Source organism: Myotis myotis, unplaced genomic scaffold, assembly GCF_014108235.1.
Source record: "Myotis myotis isolate mMyoMyo1 unplaced genomic scaffold, mMyoMyo1.p scaffold_m19_p_5, whole genome shotgun sequence".
NCBI lineage: Eukaryota > Metazoa > Chordata > Mammalia > Chiroptera > Vespertilionidae > Myotis > Myotis myotis.
The window spans coordinates 38614011-38631984 of record NW_023416357.1 but is presented as its reverse complement, the minus strand read 5'-3'; the positions used below and the strand labels follow the sequence as shown (position 1 = coordinate 38631984).

The 17974-nt window shown below is 35.9% G+C and overlaps 1 protein-coding gene across 4 annotated transcripts in view; it reads right to left on the bottom strand.

The window, feature by feature from the left end:
- FCHO2 (FCH and mu domain containing endocytic adaptor 2) overlaps nucleotides 1-17974 on the bottom strand; it is a 119062-nt gene that overhangs the window by 14807 nt on the left and 86281 nt on the right. For 3 of the 4 annotated variants that reach the window (XM_036310032.1, XM_036310034.1, XM_036310033.1), the window contains 5 exons: nucleotides 16538-16629; nucleotides 11425-11528; nucleotides 6701-6830; nucleotides 4640-4699; nucleotides 2673-2784 (listed from right to left, as the gene is read on the bottom strand). In XM_036310032.1, the coding sequence (XP_036165925.1) occupies nucleotides 2673-2784; nucleotides 4640-4699; nucleotides 6701-6830; nucleotides 11425-11528; nucleotides 16538-16629 (498 nt within the window). The remainder of the gene's footprint in view (nucleotides 1-2672; nucleotides 2785-4639; nucleotides 4700-6700; nucleotides 6831-11424; nucleotides 11529-16537; nucleotides 16630-17974) is intronic. The other variant, XM_036310035.1, reaches the window with a different exon arrangement.

The window sequence follows — 17974 nt, the reverse complement described above, 5'->3', positions numbered from 1 at the left end:
AAAACTTCCAAAATGTTATTCCTACCAACCTTTTCACTAACCTTCACTCATTACTTCTTATCCGAATTTCCTCCCATCTTGGAATGTCCCGCATTACAAACACTCGCATGCATAAGTCCTCCCTTCTCTCTCACTTGATCATGCTTACTTGGCAAAACACAGTCTTTGCCAAGTTCAGCTCCTCACCTACATCTATAGAGCTGAGCATGACTAGAGCCAAAGCTCCCAACTGGGCCCCTTACTGTTCCCTGACAATTCTACAATCCCTACATCTTTTCATACCTTCACCCTTTCCCTCTAATCTGCAATATTCCTTCCCCCTCTCACAGCCGCTTTACTTTGCTGATTTTTTTCTAGTAAAATTTAAAGAACCTTCTCATACTCTCACTACAGAACTTTTAGTCTATCTGACTCTGTATCCATACCTTCTGCTTTCTCTCCTGTTTCAACTGATGAGTCTATGCACCCGAGGCCAATCCTATCACCTGTGCCCTGAAGCGCCTCTCCTCTCACACACTGAGGGATTTCACTCTTGCAGCTGTCCCTCTCTTTCCTGAAGGTTCAATTTTCCCCATACATACTGGATCTCTCCCATCAGCATACAGATGTGCTAAAATGAACAATAGCCTTAAAAAACACTAGATTAATAAAAATCCTCCTCTAATTCTCCTATCTCTCTTCTGCTACCCCATTTTCCTGCTTCCACTTAAAGCAAAACATCCTCAAAGAACTGTCTACATTTGCTTTTCCTAAATACAGTTGTCTATTTGCTCCTGAACAGGCTTTCATCTACCACTCTGCTAAAATTGTTCTTGTGAAGGTTACCAATGACCTCCAAATTGTCAATGGTCAATGTTTCTTGACCTGTTAGTGGCATCAGATATAGCTTCACAACCGTCCTTCATGAAAGGGTTTATTCACTTAATTTCTGGGACACTGCTCTACTGGTCTCTCCTCACCTCTCTTGTTGCATGCTATCTCTAATTCCTTTGATGGATCATTCTCATCCTGTTTTCTAAACACTGGAGGGTACCAGGACTTAGTTCTCATCAGATATCTTCTCTACTGTCTAAGGCCCCTGGTTTTAAGTATACAAATTAATGACAACTAGACATTTTATCTCTAACATCTATACCCTGAACTCCAGAATCATGCATTTGACTATCAACTTAGTATCTCCACTAAGTTGTCTTAGTGCTTCAAACTTAGCAGTCTACTCACTCATTAAATCTTGACAACTCTGTTTTTAAAATATATTCAGAATCTTATTTCTGTACAGCATCTCATCTACTAATACTCATATATAGAAGCCACCATCATCTCACCTGAACTTCTATGGTTAACTCTCTCTCTGCATCTACTCTGGCTCCTTCAAAAACATTAACCTCATTACTCCTCTGCTTAAAAGCCTCCACTGGCTTTCCACCTCACTCAAAATAAATTCTAGTTTGGCCGGTATGGCTCAGTGGCTGAGCATTGACCTATGAACAGAAGGTCACGGTTCAATTCCCAGTCAGGGCAGATGCCTGGGTTGTGGGCTCGATCCCCATTAGGGGGTGTGAAGGAGGCAGTCGATCAATGATGCTCTCTCATTATTGATGTTTCTATCTCTCTCTCCCTGTCCCTTCCTCTCTGAAATCAATAAAAAAAAATTTTAAAAGAAGGTAAAATTTTAAACTCATTACCATCCATCATGCCTAACCTAAACTGGTCCCTCTATGGATTTATCTTTGACTACTCTCCTCCTTGCTTGCTTCTACTCAGTGACATGGCTCTCCTTACTGTTTCTTAAATATGCCAAGCATGCTTTTACCTCAGTCCCTTACACTCACTGGAATGCTCTTCCTTCCAATACTTGCATGGCTTACTCCTAAATGTCTTTCAAACAACTGTTTAAAAGGATTACGTTGACCATTCTATCTAAAATAGTAGCCATCTATTGTAATTGTCCAACCCCTTACCCTGGTTTATTTTTCTTCATAGCATGTATCAATACCCCTAATATAACATTATTCATTCCATATATATTCAGTCATCAAATACTAGTATTTGAGTGCCAACTATGTGTAAAACTGTCTGTGCTGAGGATACTTTAGTTCTTCTCTCCTAAGCTTGCATTATTGTGAGAGAAAACTAATATTCAAAGAAACTTTCTCACATGATAATGCAAACTTGTAACAGTCTTATGCATAATAGGTGCTCAAATATTTAATGAATGAATGTAGGTTGAATGAATAATGTTCCATGAAAAGGAGAGATGGTCATTCACCCAAATATCATTTTCTTAAAATAAGGTCTCAGATATTAAACATGCATTCTAGGGCTCTCTTGCAAATGTCAGATTTTCACAAAAGATATATATTAGGCCAAGATTCATAGTCTATCCCCATCTAAAACATCATCCTGCTCTACAGCTATATAAAGCAACAGATGTGTCATACTGGTCATAAAGCCTGGGCAAGAATATTAATTGAGGGAAAAATCACTACTGCTGATTATAGTGATTTTTCAATTTGAAAGACAATCCTTAAATGATTATATTTGATAGCAAAAAACAAGTAAAACAAATAGAAAACCCTAACTTACACAGATTCAAATATAACTCTTAAAACTGACCATCTCACTCCTCCACCCAGCACACAAACATATACTTGTATCTTTTTAAAACTAACTTGGTGGGATCTGCTCCTTTAAAGTAGGCATTAACAGATTCTGTAAGGGCGACTGCCACAGGTAAGGTGTCCTGATTTCCAAGGCTGACAGGGCTGGGACCTCGTGACACACCTAGAATACAGACAATTCATTTGTTAAATCCTGCCGAAAAATATTTATTAAATACCAAGACAGATATATTCACAATGTTAGCTTGTCACAAACGACTCCATTACTGGTTTCAAATATGCCCCAAGTAAAAACTGGGGATTAAAAATATAGCATAAAATAATACAAAGGACAAAAAAAAATTAGGAAAACATGTCACAATGACTTTTTCTTTTAAATGTCAAGACACAGAAGGGTTGGGTTAAAGAATGTCAGAAGGTAAAGTCCTTTATCTGAAGAACTAAAATTACTAAAATATGGCTTCAAAATCATTCAGATACTAAATTCTTTCAGGTTCTACCCATCATATACATCAGGGCATTAAACTGGATTCTTTTTATTTATTATTATTTTCTTTTACCTCTTTTTTCTCTAATACTTGTATTATATTCCCACATTACTTTGTCTTGATAAATGTAACTAATAACATTTTTATAACTTTCCTGACATAAAGTTTGGATACCTTTAGAATAAAATCATAATGAAGCACAGTGTTTTAAAAGCATAATAAAATGTAAACAAAGTTAAATCTATGCATTTGTTCAAGTTTTTTAAAAATGTAAACTAAGTATCTGGTTTACTTCATAATAGAAAAAATCGCACCAAATAGTGCCCTGGGGTTTTTTCCTTACTAATGTCCTCTTCCCATTTATCCTTCATTTAATATGTAATGTGATACAATTTATAAAAGTGATGCAATTTGTAAACGTCAATAAAATAATTATAATTCATTCTTATTTAAAAAATGAGTAACCTAGGTCAACATATAGCTCTGAAATTTGAATGTACACTTTTGTTATACGAATGCTGCTCAATGTTAATAGCCATCAGTTATTTTTCATGTCAGAGGTGATAACCTAAGTGAAAGACTGAGTGACTTTTTTGTTGTTGTTAATCCTTACCCGAGGATATTTTTCCATTGAATTTTAGAGAGTGGAAAAGATGGGGAGAGACAGAGAAACATCACTATGAGACACACATGGATTAGTTGCACACTGCACAGGCCAAACTGGGGCCGGGGATTGAGCCTGCAATCAAGGTACAGGGTATGTGCCCTTGACCAGACTTGAACCTGGGACCCTTCAGTCTGTGGGCCAAGGCTGTATTCAGTGAGATAAACCAGCAAGGGCGAGAATCAATTCTGACAAAAATCAGTACTGGCTTTCTCTGCCTCACAACTAAACCTGAGATCCTACAAATAGTAAGAAAGATCTTTTGTTAGCTTTAGAGGCCAGGAAGATTTTGTGATATTCAAGAATTTGAAGGCATTTTGACTTAGAAAGTTCTTCAGTGAGAAAAATACCTGGCAACAAGAACTGCTGCTTCTATGTCACTAGGAAAAGTAACTCCCCACCCAAACAAGAAAACTTAAAATTCCAGATGAAAATTAAAATTCCAGTAATATAAAAATTTATTCACAAAATCACACTAGTTATTTTACTAGCCACTAACATGTGCCAGACACTTTACTGAGGAGGCATGAGAAAACAATGCCTTAAAACTGACATATTCTTTCTGCTTCTTTTGTAATTTTTCTGTGGTTCCAATAGCTTTAGAGTTAAGACCTATTGATATTTCTCAATGTTGAGAGAACAGGGAGATGGATATTGTGTTTTTATCATTGGGGATTTGATATCAATAGATCCTGTATAGCAACTGAACATTATTAGTACAAAATTGAGATAGTTAAATCTTAAGAGTTATTCTTGATTTCTGAGACACCATACAATGCTGGAAAAGAAAACTTTAGATAACAAAGTATTTTTAGATACACTTTAGGATCATTAGTTAACATATACATTTGCTTTTGATACAATACCTTGTGAAGTCTCACAGTGCTTTTCAATTTCAGAGAGTGTCCCAATCAAATTATCATCTTCTATCATATTTAAATAAAACAAAATATCGCAAGAAAATACTTTCAAGAAACAATAAGTATCAAAAATTTGTATCTAAGCAAAGAATTGAATAAGCATTATAATAAAGAAAGATAATTTTTAGGTAGACCTTAAAGAACCTTTGTCATACAAAATCCACACACATCCTGCCTGCATCATCACAGTCACTTACCTACTTGTGGTTCTACTGGTCACACTGAATCAAACTATAAACTATGTACCAACTCAATCAAAATTAACGTTTCCATCACAAAGAGAAAACCTTCTGAATAATCTAGGGGTAATGGAAAAGAACTAAAACTAATTTTGGTACAGGCCACCTGCCTGATTTCTAATAGGACCCTCATCTATGTATTTTATGACTAAAATGTAGAGTCCGCAGAAACAAATTAACAAAACCACATATACAAAAAAATGTAAGAAATTGCTGTTATAGCAAAGACAAACTTATTAGACATATTGTGTTTACATAAAATTAAAAGATAGGAAAATGCTATGTTCACAAAGGTATATGAAGTAAGATGGTTAACATCATGTTCAGACATTTAGAAATCATTTTTATCTCATTTTAGCCTATATTACTTATGCCATTTTTGCAATGGCCACAGACACAAAGGCACTTCTCCTGTGTTTAGAAAATCTAATTAGACATATTTAAATCAGCTTACTTAGGGCTGTGATTCTCATACTTAGCATACATCAGAATTATTTGGAAGGCCTGTTCAAGGACTGCTAGCGCTACTCTCAGCATTTCTGATTTAAAAGATTATATCTATATATATATAAAAGCCTAAGTGACCAAACAACTGTTTGACTGGTCACTATGACATGCACTGACCACCAGGGGGCAGACGCTCAACACAGGAGCTGCCCCCTGGTGGTCAGTGTGCGGGAGTGCCACTCAGCTGATTGATGGGTGCTAGACACCGGGCTGAGGGCTGGTGATGCAGCTGCAGAGACGTGAGCCTCTCCCGCCTCCACAGCAGTGCTACCAAGCTGTGGCAGCAGGCGCAGCAGAGCCGGGATCGGGTTCTTCCCTGGCCTGCCGCTTTGTGCACTACTACATCCCCCAAGGGGTCCTGGATTGCGAGAGGGCGCAGGCCAGGCTGAGGGAACCCACCGGTGCACGAATCAGTGCACTGGGCCTTTAGTTTCTATTAAGTTTCCAAGTGATGCAGTCAGATGCTGCAGGTCCAAGGACCACACTTTGAGCACTACTGAATTATGTTCAGTTAGTATAAATCAGAGATATACATTATCAAGGATAAACCCATTATTACTTAGAAGCAGCAGCAATAGGAACAGTTATAACTTTGATGAGAAGTTGTTACTCCCAAAACACAGCTCCTATGTTTAAGTGGCTTTATGCTTTGTTTATTGTACTAACAGTGGGTGATAAAGGTATAATAAAACACTCTTGAACAACATTTAAATGTACCACTGAATTTGTTCAGTGAGGTTTAGGTTTGTATGGCTATGCCTTAATACCTACTTTTAAATCTTTGTAATTTAAATTCTTGTAAAAAAAAATTATTCATTGCAAACATAAACTCCCCCCCCCACCTTTTTTTTCATTGAATTGTTTTTAAAATACAAACTTCCTTAAGAATGCAAGTATCAATTCACAGTAGAAAGGGCTACATTATATTTTGCCCTCAACTACAGTATTTATATTGGTTAGTTTATAAATTTGCTTTTTTTTTCAATTACAGTTTATATTCAGTGTTATTTTGTATTCGTTTTAGGTAAATTTGATGCATTAACAGTGTTAACCATGGTTAAAATTCTCCTATTTAGATAACATAAACTATGAATAAGAAAAGAAAAATGTGACTAGTTTGATAATGCCAGGTGTGTTTCCAGGAAACCCAAATTTCTAACGTTAAAGTCATCACCAGCCCATTAAACAAACAACAACAAACCCTCAGCCTGATCATACTTTGGATGCCAGCTCTCACATGTAATCCATGATAATCCCTTACCTACTGTGGGAGTATTGGCAGCACTCAATGAAGCAGAAGATGAGATAGAGGAAGAACTTTCTGCCCGGGCTAAAGGAGCAGCAGGAGGTGGGCTGGTATTGGAAGTTACAGGTGGGCTGAATGGCCTGGGCTTAAAAACAAAGAGTTATTTATCAAAATGGTAAGATAATTCCTCCATTATCAGAAAAAGATTATTAGGTATCAGGTATATTTCATTTTAATATACTTAAATTTATAATGTGAATTTCTTGTAACTCAAAATTAGAGATGCATAGATCAAATAATTTTTGAGGCTGTATTAAAAGCTGAAAAGGTTATTTTAAAATAATGCTGTCAAGAGAATCTTTGTACATAAAACATTTTCTGTATTTCAAAAAGTATGCTTAAGATAGAATCTCAGAAGTCAAATGACTAAACAGTATGAAGACTTTCCACACTTACTGCCAAACTGCTTCCCAAAAGGTTTACTAACTTTACCACTTTATAAATACAAGACAGTATTTCCCTGCACCCTTGCCAACAATGAATAGATAGGCCTTAGGAGAAGAAGAAAATAATTTAACTTTTAGCCAATTTGATAGATTAAAAAAAATTGGCATTTCCACTTTTATGAGTTGTATATATTAGCACTGTCTGCTTTAGTTTTGGGAGGACTTATTATTACCTGAGCTTTCACTAACCCATTGTTTGCCCTTTATTTTTAGTTTGCCCTTTTAGTTTTTACAAATCTCCACATTTTCCTTTATAATTCGTTTTAACACTTCCTCATTGAGAAAGTTACCACCATACAGAGGTTTGAGAAAATCTTCATTTTACTGTCTTCCCACTTTTCTAGTTTAACATAAAAACAAATATAAAAAACACTGTTCTAATTCATTTATCTTTTACCAGGGTAAATGAATTTTTCCCTCCCAAATTCCTAACTGTTCCAATAATACATTAGCAATACTTCCTGAGGTGTTACCACTTTTTAAAATAGGTATATTTAGCTTACTTAAAAATAACGTTTTCCTGTTTATAAAAGAATTAAGCAAATACAATATTTATTTAGTGCCTACATATGTATCAGGCCATGGATTAGTTACTATATACGAAGCAGTGAACAAGACGCTGTTTCTGTCCTTAGTTATTTGAGGAATTTGGTAAACAAAAGGCAGGGTATAGGCTTGGAGAGGACAATGGAGGATAATGGGGACATAGGTAATACTTTCAACAATCAGAATAGAAAAAAAAGTACAAATTAGCAGGCACAGAATAGTCATGGGGATGTAAAGTACAGTATAGGAAATACAGTCAATAATATTATAATTGACTACATGTATAGTGTTAGATGGTACTAGATTTATCGGGATGATCACTTTGTAAGTTATATAAATGTCCAATCACTGGGTTATGCACCTGAAACTATACTGTACCTCAACTCTAATAGAAAAATAAAACATTATTAAAAAAATAAAAAAGGTAAAAGAAAAACAAACAAATCCTATAAACATTCATACACTGAAATTAGTCAACTCTTCATTCCATGAATATAAATTTACAGATATAACTTTCATGAAAATTAGAAAGTACTGACCAGTGTTTTACAATTAGTAACCCCCCACTTACCTATTCTTAAAATCTTAGTATTTTGTATTCAGATTGGGGTACTGCAAGGTATTGAGACCAAATAAAATATTAAATTCAACAGTTGATGTGAAACTAACAAGCTTAGGAAAGTCTTGAAATCAATTACTGTGAGGGACAATTCTCCTGTGGCAACATGGCCTCTATAATGTGGCTGCAATTCTATAATTTAGAATGTGCCTTTTACTACAAGTTTTTAAGAAGAGGCAAAAACAGCTCAAGTGGTTTTTGCTTGTTTTAGAGCATCACTGTCTAGCACTTAAATTTGGCAAGTCCAAATTTGAGATGAGTTGCAACTATAAAATACATAATGGGATTTGAACTTAGTACATTCACAAAAAGAATGTAAACACTCAATAACTTTTATATTGATTACATGTTAAATTGATATTTTTATATGAAATAAAAACATTTTAAAGTTTTTACTTATTTATGTGGCTACTAGAACATTTGAAATTATATTTTTATTTGGACAGCACTGCTTCTCAAATATTAGCATGCATCAGAATCACTTGGAGAGCTTATGAAAACACAATTGCTAGGCCACTCCCCAGAATTGCTGATTTGTCTGGGGTGAAGCCAGAGAAAGTGAATTTCTAACAAGTTCCCAAGAGATGCTAATGCTGCTGCTGGTCTTGGGACCACACTTTGAGAACCACTGCTCTAGATCAATGAGGGCTCTCTGAAGGGGCGTGGGGAAGATGTTATTATAGACCTTCTGACAAAAGTGCACATACAAGCATGCAAGATAATAGGCACTCCAATGTACAACTGGAGAGAATTCAAATCAGCATAACCTTTCAAATGAGGAATACAGCAACAATCATCAAGAGTCTTAAAAATGTGCATTCCAGCCGAAACCGTTTTGACTCAGTGGATAGAGCGTCGGTCTGCGAACTGAAAGGTCCCAGGTTCGATTCCGGTCAAGGGCATGTACCTGGGTTGCAAGCACATCTCCAGTGGGGGATGTGCAGGAGGCGGCTGATCGATGTTTCTGACTATCTCTCTCCCTTCCTCTCTGTAAAAAATCAATAAAATATATTGTAAAAAAAAATGTGCATTCCATTTACTTCATGGATTTCACTCTTTAAATTTTTAATGAAATAATGTCTGCAAAAAAGCAAACATAAGGACATTCATTAAGACACTGTTTATCATGGAAACTTGGAAATAAACTAAATGTCAAATTCCTAAAATTTTTTTGGAAATGTAATGCTGGCAGTAGTGTCTAAGATAGAGCATTTATGCTATGTAGCCAGTTCAAATGGCGCTCCCTGGGTCCCTTAGAGAGTGGTTTTTAGAAAGCTCTCAAGGCCGAGGCAGAGAGTGAAGGATTCAACTACTAAAGTCTTTTACTTATTTAACAGACTTAACAACATTAAGATTACTTAACAAAGAATTCTACCACTTTAATTCTATATAATTCGTGATATAGAATTCCCAAAATATTTTCAAGTGAAGAAAAATATCCACATACTACTCATAACTTTTTGAACAATTAACGCACTTGACAATGTTCTTAGGTGTTTTACATATAGTACCACAACAACCTATTATCGTTATACTCATTTTACCAATAGTGAAACAGATTCCAAATAAGTAACCTACCTACTGTTGCTCAGGTAGTTAATGGTTGATAAAGTTGTGCTTTTAACAACTATATTTTACTACTTCTGAATATTTAAGTACCTATGCATTCAAAAAATTATGAAAGCATATATATATATATTAACAGCAGTTACTCTTTTGAGTGGTAAATATAGAAGGAATTTTTTGTTCTTTGTGTTTTCTCTATTTTCCAAATTTTACAACATGATCAGGCACTGCTCTTGTAAGCAGGAAAACATCCATGTTAAGATGTAACAATTTTTGTATTACTTAAATAATACCATCTCCTTAGCAGCTGATATTTAGTCCTTCATCTCACTCCCACTGAGTCTGTTCATTGGGAACAGGGTTGTAAAAGAAAGATGCCACCATTTCAACGCTTGGTGCTCAAGCCTTTCATTTAGTCATGAAGTATTTCGTAATAGGCCAGGCACTATGCAAAGCACTAAGGACATGAAATTAAATGCGGCACAGTCCAGTGACCGGGGCACACACAAAGAAAGTATGGCTCATTAGGGGGAGGGAGAGAAATACAATGTGATTTGTGCACTAAGAGAAACATAAGCAAAACATGAGTATGAGGAAGAGAATGATTAAATCCAGTGGGGGAGAAGTAATGATCAAAGAGGGTTTTATCTACACGGTGATATTTAACAGGATCTAAAAGAAAACTGAGGGGCATTTCAGATACAGGTGGCATAATAAGACATGGATGTATAAAAGAGCATGATGTGTTTGGGGAACAGTGGAAAGTTTTAAGTGGCTGGAACATAGGCTGCAAAGAAGAGAAATTTGTACAGTTCATCTGGTAATGCAGGTAGTTCATCAAAAGCCTTGTACATGCAGCTAAAATATTCAATCACATGAAACACTGGATATGTATATCAGAAGAAAAAGACTAAGCTTGACTTTCAGAAATTAAATCTGGCAATTAGATCAGAGGCAAAAAGACTGATTTGGGAGCGCCTCACTCTGACTAGACCCCATAAAATTTCTTTCACTATCTGACAACTTTTGACAACCAATGCTTTTTTGCCTTTTCTTCTTTTACAGCAATATGTATTTAATATAAAGAAGTCAATTACGTGATGTGAATTAGTATCCTTTTATACGAAATAAAGAAAGCTGAACTAGACGCCCTCCAGGACTTTCCTGGCAATATACTTCTAAGGCCTAAGAACCAAGGAGAATTATATAAAAACTGCGTCTCAGCTGTGAAACAATGGGTACTGAATAATATTGTTATAATATGCCAACTTTCTCAGAAAATCTTTTTTGTCTTAAACAATGTCTTGCTCCACAGGTATGATAATGAGGTAAGATGGGAGAATGAAGGAACTGTTGTTTGGGAAAACCCTTCTATACTTTGAAAACTCCAGGAGAAAATTCCAAGCATTTAACTGTAAAGGGGGCATAAAGAAAGATATCATTTGCATCTTAAATCAAAACAGTTATAGTTTTTTAAAAAAGAGAAACACCTGAGTACATACTATTTCATTAATCCCACTGAGTTTGCCTGAAGTAAGCTTTGGTCTGGAAGCAGGCCTTGGAGGTGGGACAATGGTGCCTACAGAAAGAGGAGTTGTGGGCCTGGCTGGTGGGGGGAAAAGAAAATTTGAAGAAAATTATTAGTACGTAGCAATCCTGACATAAAAAGACATTCTATTATAGAGAACTGTTAGGATTCAAAGTTCATTTTTAAAGAGTTTTTTTTGGTGTTTTTTTTTAAAGATACTTGGTGAAATACTGAGAGCCTATCAATGAAATACACTCTTTTTGAAACTACCAATATTATTCCTGGAAAAAAATCATTAAATTTTCAAGAAAACTGACACACATAAGTTATAGTCCTGTTTCAATTATTTACACAGTTATTAGCTGATGTAAACAAATAATTTAAGGCCTAAGGTCTTTAGTTTATTGCCCATACACCTACTTTACAGATAGTAATGAAAGACCAAGCCTTTGAAACAATACCTTCAAAATAGGAACATGAACTCTAAATCAAACACTTACCTTTAAAACTGTAATTTGACTTTTAAATTGAACCACATTGTAACATTTTTTGTAATAAAAGTATTAAATTTATCTTTATTTTAAAAATTGCCCTAGCCAGTTTGGCTCAATGGATAGAGTGTTGGCCTGCGGACTGAAGGGTCCTGGGTTCGATTCCGATCAAGGGCACATGCCCGGGTTGCAGGCTCAGTCCCCAGTAGGGGGTGTGCAGGAGGCAGCCAATCAATGATTTTCTCTCATCACTGATGTTTCTATCTTTCTCTCCCTCTCCCTTCCTCTTTAAAATCAATAAAAATACATTTAAAAATAAATAAAATAAAATTTCCCTAAATCATTCTAATTCATTTTTGTTAAGTATTGAAAATAATCTAACCTTCCCTAAATCCTACATAAATTTAATGTTTACTGTTTTTCAATGCCAGTTGCAAATTTTGAAATTTTATAAATCAAATACTAACCTCCATATTCCTAATTAAAAATAACTCATCATGGTAGAAATTAATGAATGGAATTCAAGTACACATTATCAAAAGTAACATAATTCAGAAACTGGAGAATATAATATGGATGGGAAGAAATATATTTCAGTAAGTTTTAGAAGTTTACAGATGTGTAAAGTTAAAAATATGTGAAATGGTCTAAGGATACATGGGGAAACAACAGGTAAAGCTGAGGCCCTTGGTCAGCAGTAGAGGAATAGGGGAAGAACATGGAGGTGGTAAGAAGCAACCTAACGAAAAAAGGTAGTTGACAGGACAGAGAGTAAATGCAGTGGGGCTATCTAATCATATCATATGAAGGGATAACATATATAGGCATCTTTTAGGTTGCTTGAAGAAAAAACAGTAGAAAGCTGGTAAGAAATCGTTAGTTTCTAAGGCTGCTGCCTTTTTCCAGTCAGCAGCAGTTCTTTCATGCTGCACTCCTACTTTAAGCTATACACTGGAAGAAATGTGCACTAACCTGAGACCATATCTCTTCCCTGTGCTATAACCCATTTGCTTTAAAGACATGTTCATTATTAATGAAACCAGCACTGGCCAATACTCAAGTTATTTCAAACGTGTGAGAGGCTAACATAACAGACATTTACATCTGAAACTTCATTTGTTTCTCCAAATGGCATTCAGACTGACTCAAAACTAAGCCTAGTAGAAGTGTTAAGTTCAGCTTCTTCAAATAATCAAAAATTGCTGTTTGAGGAAAGCCAATAAAACTAACATAACTGTTTATAAATGAATCTATTAATTATAAATGAATCTACCTGCATATGCCAATTAGATACTGCTTCCAGAAGCCTTTGAAGGAGATTACTATAATTGTTTACAAGCTTACGAGTCTTAATTGTGGATTTTTGGTAGGAGTAGTGGTGATGTTGATGGTGAAGCTCACTTCCAAGAAATACCCATATTAGACACAGTATATGAAGAAATAAGAAGTGGCCTGTAAATAAGAAGGATAGTAACAGCAGATAGGAGCTAACCTACCCTCTGATAATGCCTAAAGAGAATAGACAAGGCATGTTTCCCATACCATTCTTTACATAAATAAAGAAAATACTAATCTAGACTCGAGAAACAATGATGAAGATGCAAAAGAAAAATCAGCAACACTGTTAGCTTCTTCTGTCAGTAATTTTCAGGACATGTGACATTATGGCAAGGGCCACTTTGATCTTCAGAGATGCGGGTGTTGGAAGATCTCTCATCCAAAGCATCAGGAAGCCCAAAGGGGTGTTCAGCTTTCCAATGCAATCTCTGGAATGCTGTCTGAGCTACACTGGAGAGATGAACTTGTAACACCTTCATCAATAAAGGAAATCACTGACTTTGTGACCATGAAGCAAAAGGAAACTGATATGTGCTCTCTGGTGGTGCTGTTAATTACTGTGAAACAATAATTATCTCTATCAATATCACTAATATTCTTTGAAGGGCAAAGTAATTTGTGACATTATTTTTCAGACTATATAGGAAGGTTAAAAATACATACCAAAGTTAATTTTAAAACTAATCAAAGGTTAGTAAGTGCTTTATCATATCCTAGCTACTAAATATCAAATGATACCTTTTTACCTGAAATTGAAAGTGATAGGGGCAAAACATTCTTTAGACAGGTAGCAAGAGGAAAGAGCTTTTTTTGAAAATGAAGAGACTGCTAAAGAAAATTGTGAGAAACAAAGGGCAGAGTTACATACATAACTAAAGCCTCTGGGATACCAATGTAAATATTTTTATCAAAGATTTGAAAAAATAATTTATAAAAGAATATTTAAAAAATTGAAAAACACTGCTTAGGACCCTCTTCATTCTAAATACAAAACACCATTCTGACATTATCACTAACCAAAAAAGAGACCTAATGACAACTTCAGTTTTCCTGTACGATTTTAGTTTCCTTATACAAGCTATTAGTAGGGTTATTTTTAGAAAACTAATTAGTAACAAATGCCCATTCAGAAAGGATATAATGACACTTCAGAGTATGTTCAACTCTCCATTGACTATCTCTTGCTGTTTTACAAATATTAGGTACAGATCACTTTCCCTTCAAATTCCAAATTGTTTCAGGTTCAGGTTGCCTAAAACACAATCTAAAAATTTATTTTAAAATATTAGTTTCTAGCCTGGCCTGTCTAGCTCAGTAGGTTAAGCCAACATCAACCCAAGAACCAAGAGTTCCGGTCAGGGCACATGCCCGGATGCGGTTGTGGGTTCAATCCCCAGTAGGGGGCATGCAGGAGACAGCTGATCAATGATTCTCATCACTGATGTTTCTATCTTTCCCTCTCTGAAATCAACAAAAATGTTTTTTTTTTAATAAATATTCATTTCTAAACAGTCTAATTTTAAATACTAGTGTTTGTTTTATTGTTAATAGTAAGATGTTTTATTATCAATAGTAAAATGTTTCAACAAGGCTTATTGTTTTGTTAATAATGCCAGAGTGCAGAAGACTTTAGAATTTGTAAGACCCAGGTCTGAATCTATGCTTCATCATTTCCTAGTTATATAATCTTAGAGAAATTCCTAATATTATAAAATGGGAATAAAAACTTCATGCAGCAGTTAATGAAGTGAAATAACACATATGTAACTCCTAGCAGAGTGAGATAGCAGAATCTCAATTGATTCAAGTTCTTTCCCACCGTTCCAGCACTCCCTTAACCCCCAATACTATATGTATGGCATTTCTAAAATCCTAGAGAAGATTGAAGATCAACTTAGAGAAATTTTATTTCCTTGCTTTGAACAAGCAGTGATTTTATTTAACACTAGAGGCCCGATGCATGAATTCGTGCAGGGGGGGGGGGGAGGTCCCCTCAGCCTGGCCTGCAGGATCGGGCCAAAACCAGCTCTCCAACATCCCCTGAGGGGTCCTGGATTGCGAGAGGGCACAAGCCAGGCCAAGGGACCCCACCAGTGCATGATCAGGGCTGGGGAGGGACGCGGGAGGTTGGCCAGCAGGAAAGGAATCACAGGAGGGCTCCAGGGCGTGTCCAGCCTATCTTGTTCTGTTCTGATTGGCCAGACCCGAGCAGCAAGCTAACCTCCCGGGGGAGCGTCTGCCCCCTGGTGGTCAGTGCACATCATAGCAACTGGTCAACTGTCCCCTGGTGGTCAGTACACACCATAGTGAGCGGTTGAGCGGCCTTAGCATATCATTAGCAAACTGTGCTTTGAGCCGAAACTGGTTTGGCTCAGTGGATAGAGCATCGGCTTGCGGACTGAAGGGTCCCGGGTTCGATTCCAGTCAAGGGCATGTACCTGGATTGCGGGCACATCCCCAGTGGGAGATGTGCAGGAGGCAGCTGATCGATGTTTCTCTCTCATCGATGTTTCTGACTATCTCTCTCCCTTTCTCTCTGTAAAAAAATCAATAAAATATATTTAAAAAAAACAAACAAACAAAAAAAACTGTGCTTTGATTGGTTGAATGGACGACCGGACACTTAGTTAGGCTTTTATTATATAGGATGCATTTTTTGATGCCTGCTTTGAGTATTGGCAAATGAGATTTTATATTTTGAAGAAAAGAGAAACTTAACATATTCTTGCCAAAACAATTAAAAAGCATTCATCAAGTCCTTTCAGACTTGGGAATTGCTAAAACCTTTCTGGAAAGCAGTTTGGCAATAAGTATTAATGAGCATACCTTGTAACTCATAGATCTTATATTGAAAAATTATAAGGATATTATGAGACATGTGCACAAAACTTGTTATATTCATGAATGTTCATAATATTAGAAAATTCGATCTAATGTACATGTCCATCAAGAAAGCACTGGTTTACATTTATGCATATCTATACAGCTGAATTTTATCTATAAGCAATAAGATTATTTGATGCCTACAAATAAACAACAGGTTTTTTCCCATTTATATGTTCAATTTTTATGGTTTAAGCCATAGGCTCTTTAAGTTAATAAAACCAGTATAAAATCACTTTTATCTGGCAATATGATCTGAGGACAAGTTAAAACATTTTTGATCATTAAGTATAACGATACATAATGAATAAATCAATTAGAAAAACTACTGAATTCCTCAGTTTAAAATATATATGTATGTATATATATATTTACCTGATGATGATGAAGTTAGTGAAGCTGAAGATGAATCAAGAGAAAGTCCACCAAACAGGGGATCCCAAGCAAGTAAATCACTGGTTCCTTTCCTACCATAATATTTTTAAAATAAAGATTTTAATAAAGGAATATTTTATTAATATAAAATTTAGTCACTATCATTTTGCAGAATTATAATAGTTCAACATATATGATTAAAAAGTTGAATGTTCTGCCACTGGAATATGTGAAGAAACTTAAAAAATGTAATAAACCAATTTGTTAACCATTATAAGCAGGATCTATTGTGTGAAGATGATAGGAAGAGATAGAAGATTAATCCCCACCAATTGCACCTTGTTATACTCTTAACAATCTTAGGGGCTGTCAGAATGGATATAATGATTTCAGCTTTACAAATGAAAAAAGCAGCATGGAGTCTCTAAATAAGCTGCTTAAGGACACACAGCTACTTAATTCTATAACAATGCCAGGTCTTAAGAGATATGAAATTAGAAATTTTGTAAGATCATACTTTATTTTCAAAGAAAAAGAGGAAAGGGTTTTTTAAAAAGTATTGCTCATGTACATTAAGTAAACCCAACACTTGATATAAACTTCAAAGATCTTATCACTGCAGTAGATCATGCAAGGGCAGGGTTTCTCCTTGGACAAGCCACTGCCTGAGACACTAAAGCAGTCTGGTGAAGTATCTGGGGCAGACCTGCCTTTCTGAGACATAACCAAGCCAATGACAAAATCATCAAGGAAATCAACATTCTAGTTTCAAAAACCTATGTGCTGCATAACCAAAGTTTTCTTCCACTGACCTCTTGGAATCAATGCACTGTACTGGTTACTCTCTGGATTCAACACCTGGCTCTTTACTTTAATACAAACTTTTATATAAATACTAGAAGCCTGGTGCATGAAATTCAGGCACTCGGGGTTGGGGGTCCCCTCAGCCCAGCCTGCGCCCTCTCGCAGTCTAGGAGCCCTCGGGGGATCTCCGACTGACAGCTTAGGCCCATTCCCCACTGTGCTCACCAGCCGTGAGCCCAGTTTCTGGCTGAGTGGTGCACCCCCTGTGGGAGCAACACTGACCACCAGGAGGAAGCTCCAGCTTTGAGCATATGCCCCTGGTGGTCAGTGCACATCATAGCGACCGGTTGTTCCGCCATTCGGTCGATTTGCATATTAGCCTTTTATTATATATAGGATAGGATAGCCTCTAGTCTTGAAGCAGCCCACCTTAGCCACTATCTCCTTTTTAAATTTTTTCCAGCTTTATTGAGGTACACTTGACATTAAAATTGTATGTATTTAAAGTGTAAAAAAAGAGAGTAATCCCCATAAAACAATATTTTAATGCATCAAACTGCCATTATTTTCTTAAATATCTTTTAAAAATCTTAGAAAACATATCCACTACATAATAAAAATGTTACAATGATC